Raw genomic sequence first — 5078 nt, 5'->3', positions numbered from 1 at the left:
TGTGTGTGCTATCCTTATCTCTGTATCCTGTACTCTTTTATACTCCAGCTCCTCAGGTAGATTCGCTGACCACTTGACCGTGACAGCTCACCGAATCTCCAACGGCAATTCACGTGATGAGCTCCTCCTCACACTTAGAGTGTGATGCTCCAAAACGCTGAGTATAAGTTCATTTGGACTTAACCAAAACAAGATGACTCTCCACCTGGGCCTCCACAGAATTTGTCTCGGCCCATATCATCACCTTCCAGCCCAAACTCGGAAATTAGGAAACACAAGACGACAGTGGAAGCAAGAGATTGCTTGCGACCCAAGGTAAAGAAGAAGAAACAAAAGCCAACTAAAAAGAAGTCAACGAGAAGTTGAGATATGACTTTAGTCACAAAGAATCAAGTTGAGAAGAAAAGATATTAGTTGGCCAAGATTAAGGAAGAGTGAAGTGTTGAATAAAAGCCTAGCTAAGAAGAGCTAGTAATAGTTGTAAGAGTGGTTAGTAGAAGTAAAGGCTAAGTTGTAATAGTGGTTAAAGTGCATGTGTAGTTATTAGAGGATATAGATGAATATGTTAATATCCTTTCGGATATATCCAAATATGTTAATATTCCTGTAATCTAGATGTGCATATCTTCGGTTATTAGGAAACCTTGTATGTATATATACGTTGGTCTTTTGACCTTGATCAATACAAGAAAACCATTATCATATTCTAAGTTTCTTGACATGGTATAAGAGCTCTAAACACACAAAAAGCTCAGTTTTTTTTCTTACCCTACGTTTCCTATCTAATTTGCAATCATGGGAAGCACTCACGGAAAAGATCGCTGTGAGGAAACTTCAGCGAAAAATCCTCTTCCTGATCAGTCACGAATCGATGTTAAACGTCGAACTATCTTACCTTATGACCTCTTGTCGAGTGATAACCCTGGCTCGGTGATTTCTCAGCCTCCACTCAAAGGACCAAATTATAATGAGTGGGCAACAAACTTGCGCATGGCACTTAAGGCATGGAAAAAGTTTGGCTTCGTTGATGGTTCTATCCCACAGCCACCTCAAGACTCTCCAGACTTCGATGATTGGTGGACCAACAACGCTCTTATCCTATCTTGGATTAGCTAACAATTAACGAATCTGTTCGCTCTAATCTCTCCCATCTGGAGATTGCTAGTGATTATTGGAAACATATTCGTCGGAGGTACTCCGTTAATACTGGACAATGCGTTCAACGCATTAAAGCTGAGCTCGCCACTTGCAGACAACATGGATTATCGATCGAACAATATTACGGCAAGCTTATGAAACTTTGGACCTCTCTCGCAAAGCACCGTATCCCCAAAAACTGCGGCTGTCCTGTTGGTGAGAATTTGGAAAAAGAAAGAGAAGAAGACCGTCTTCACGAGTTTCTCAAGGGTCTTGATGAATCTCTTTATGGATCAGTGAAATCTAATTTTCTGTCACGAGACCCATTGCCTTCTCTGGATGTCGCATATAGTGCTCTCTTACAAGATGAAGACTCCAAACACACTACTCGTGTCTTGGACAAACGAGTTGATCATATGTCCCATGCTGTTAGGACAAACTCTGTTCCTGCGACATCCTCCGGAACCTCTCTGTCTCGCGAAGGGAGAATGAAGCTTCACTGCAACAGCTGTGGCCGCAAAGGACATCTCGCCGCAAATTGCTTTTGTTCCCTTGGTTATCCTGAGTGGTGGGGAGATAGACCTCGCACACGCCTTCCTTCTGGAAACAATGGTGGACGAGGGAACACTACTGCAACTCGCCCCACAACTTCAGAACCTGTACGTGCACATGCTGTGACACATTCTTCTCAGACAAAGCACTATGTGCATGCTCTTACGTCCGCGGACCGAGTGGGACTTATGGGTTTGACTGAAACCCAGTGGAATACGTTGGTTACGATGCTTAATGAACACAAACTAACAACCAATACACTTTCTGGTAAGTCTACTTTCTCCTCTTGGATAGTCGATTCAGGTGCGACGAACCACATGACCGGTTCCCTTGCCTTATTATCTGATATTCGGGAAACTGTCCAATTACCTGTTAAGCTACCAGATGGTCGCATTACACTTGCAACACAGCGCAAAACAGTTATCTTTAGTTCTTTTCTTACGGTTCAGAACGTCTTGTTTTTTGAGGGCCTTCAATGTCATTTGATTTATGTTTCATAGTTAACTAGGCAGAAAATATGTCTGTTTCAGGTCACTGACAAAATTGGATTGATAGAGGACCGCATTACCAAGATTCTGATTGGAGTGGCTGAGGAGTCAGGCAGCTTGTACTTTCTGCGAGGGATGGAGTTTGCAAACGCGATGCATCAGGAGAAACCAGTGACTTCGGATGTTTGGCACCATCGACTTGGACATCCCTCTTTCCGAGCTTTGATTTTTTACCTATTTCATTACCTACTGATAGTGTGATTCAGAATAAGTCATGTGAGATTTGTATAAGGGCAAAGCAAACTCGTTGTTCTTTTCCAACAATTATTAATAAGACTACAACTTTATTTGAGATGGTGCATTGTGATTTATGGGGACCTTACCGTACTACTTCTCGCTGTGGTTCACGTTACTTTCTGGCTTTAGTTGATGACTACTCTTGTAGTGTTTGGCTTTACTTATTACCAACAAAGCAACACGTTACTCAATCACTCAAGAACTTCATCACCATGGTTCAAGTTCAGTCATACACGTATTCGTAAGATTCGCAGTAACAACGGTACTGAGTTCATGTGCTTATCGGCATACTTTCAAGAGCACGGTATACTACATGAAACCTCATGTGTTGGTACTCCACAACAAAATGATAGAGCAGAACGAAAACATCGACATATCCTCAATGTTGCACGCGCACTACAGTTTCAGGCTTCTCTTCCTATTGAGTTCTGGGGAGAATGTATTTTAACTGCAGCACACCTGATTAATCGCGCTCCAACTGATGTGCTTCGCGGCAAAACTCCTTTTGAACTGCTTTACAATAGGGCTCCACCGATATCTCACTTACGTATCTTTGGTTGCACGGATTATGCTCATAATCAGAACCATAAAGGAGATAAATTTGTCTCACGAAGTATCAAAGGAGTATTTATTGGATATCCTTCTGGCAAAAAGGGTTAGCGCATCTTTGATCCTGAAACAAAGAAAATATTTACATCTAGAGACGTAGTTTTCTGTGAAACAGATTTTCCATATGCTACTGGTTCCCGACTCTCCGAGTCACCTGGTACAAGCTCGATCTCACAAGCTTCTCCGGATCTTATGTCTCCTTTACACTCTGTTCCGCAAGAACCTGAAACGGAACAGCGTGCTACTCATGAAACCGCTGCAACAGAACCGCACGCGTCCTCTAACTTTCCTGCAATGAGTACATCTTCTCCCGCGTCAGACTCGGATACAGCAGTGGTCTCAACAGCTACAGCTTGTTCTTTGGACTCACCAGTCGAAACAGCGCAGCCCGCAACTGTCGCACCAGAACAATCTGCTCATTCACCCGACTCTGCCTTACCCACTAATACTGATACAGAGCAAACTTCTGACACCGCTATAGGTCAAACCAATATGCATGCCTTGGTTGACGCTGAAACACCTACTATGGCAACAGAGCCATTACCTACCATTTCTCCAATACACGAGCTTGGGCGTGGTCTACAAACAAAGAACATACCAGCTAAGCTACAAAACTATGTCCTACAAACTATCACACCATTTGTGTTTCGTTCTTCGAAGGTTCCGTATGCACTTGAATTTTATGTTGATTGTTCGAGATTTTCTGAAAGTCATTGTCACTTTCTCTCGGCTATCTCATCATTTAAAGAACCTACTTCTTATCGTCAAGCGATACTAGATGAGATTTGGCGTAACTCGATTCAGGATGAATATGTGGCCCTGGAAGAGAATGGCACTTGGATCGTTGTTGACTTACCTCCGGATAAACACGCTCTCAGCTGCAAATGGATTTTTAAATACAAATTTAGAGCAGATGGGACTTTGGAATGCCCTAAATCAAGGTTAGTTGTCTGTGGAAACAGCCAGGTTGAGGGTGAGGATTATGAAGAAACCTTTGTGTCTGTTGCAAAGATGACTATGGTTCGAACTTTTCTTCAAATCGCAGCATCTCGTAACTGGGAGATTCATCAAATGGATGTTCATAATGTGTTTCTTTCACGGTGATCTGAAAGAAGAAGTTTATATGCGTCCACCACCAGGGTTCAAAGGTTCTGATAAAAACAAGGTGTGTCTCTTGAAGAAGTCACTTTATGGTTTAAAACATGCCCCTCGATGCTGGTTCGAGAAACTTTCATCCTCGTTGGTAAAATATGGTTTTACCCAGTCTCTATCGGATTATTCTTTGTTCATCATGGATCGTGGCACTGACTATATTCAGGTTCTCATTTACGTGGACGATCTTGTTTTTTTAGCAAGTAAACCGTCTCTCTTGGCATCATTTAAAGATTATATGAATCGATGCTTTCGTATGAAGGATCTTGATGTCTCCAAATACTTTCTCGACTTGGAACTTGCTTGCAATCCTCTTGGAATTTATCTTTGCCAAAGGAAGTATGCTCTTGGCATTATCGAAGAAACTGGTCTCTTGGCTGCTAAACCAGCTCCATTCCTGGTTGAACAGAATCAGTTTGATATACCATGGATTTGACCCATTTTAATCCATGGTATATAAGTGTTTTACTATCTATATATTATATATTCTATCCTATTAGGTATGTTTTCAGGTTCAGGAGTATCTTGGAGTAAAGTGATGATTATGGAGCATTTAGGAGCTTAAAAGATATTTCATCCGAGCTGACCATTAGAGGTCGATACGAAGAATAAGCAATCGTTCGATGCACATCCAGTGCCGTCGATCGATACAGAAGAGAAGCCTCGACGATTGAAGATTATGATCGATCTATGTACATCTTGTACCATCGATCGATGTCGAGACGCGAGATGCGCGACTTGGTTCCAGCCGACTTTAAACCCAAGGCTTCACCAAATTACAAGATTACCCCTGACGAGTTTTTAACCTAATAGTTATATACTTGCCTAAGTGTTAGGAGGCAA

At 42.1% G+C, this 5078-nt stretch overlaps 1 protein-coding gene across 1 annotated transcript; it reads left to right on the top strand.

Moving 5' to 3' along the window:
* The first annotated feature begins 795 nt into the window (after positions 1–795).
* On the top strand, positions 796–4187 carry LOC106302648. The gene is made up of 5 exons (XM_013739113.1): positions 796–1076; positions 1193–2108; positions 2220–2360; positions 2604–3129; positions 3199–4187. The coding sequence occupies exons 1-5, from the start codon at positions 796–798 to the stop codon at positions 4185–4187; spliced, it is 2853 nt and encodes a 950-aa protein (XP_013594567.1).
* Positions 4188–5078: the final 891 nt, after the last annotated feature.

Source organism: Brassica oleracea, chromosome C7, assembly GCF_000695525.1.
Source record: "Brassica oleracea var. oleracea cultivar TO1000 chromosome C7, BOL, whole genome shotgun sequence".
Taxonomy (NCBI): Eukaryota; Viridiplantae; Streptophyta; class Magnoliopsida; order Brassicales; family Brassicaceae; genus Brassica; species Brassica oleracea.
This window is presented reverse-complemented; position numbering and strand designations above follow the sequence as displayed.

Coding starts and splice junctions, on each gene's coding strand:
- LOC106302648 (XM_013739113.1), top strand. CDS start 796: ATGGGAAGCACTCACGGAAAAGATCGCTGTGAGGAAACTTCAGCGAAA. Junction 2,361..2,603: donor AGAAACCAGTGACTTCGGAT/GTTTGGCACCAT, acceptor TTCTGGCTTTAG/TTGATGACTACTCTTGTAGT. Junction 3,130..3,198: donor ATATCCTTCTGGCAAAAAGG/GTTAGCGCATCT, acceptor TCTGTGAAACAG/ATTTTCCATATGCTACTGGT.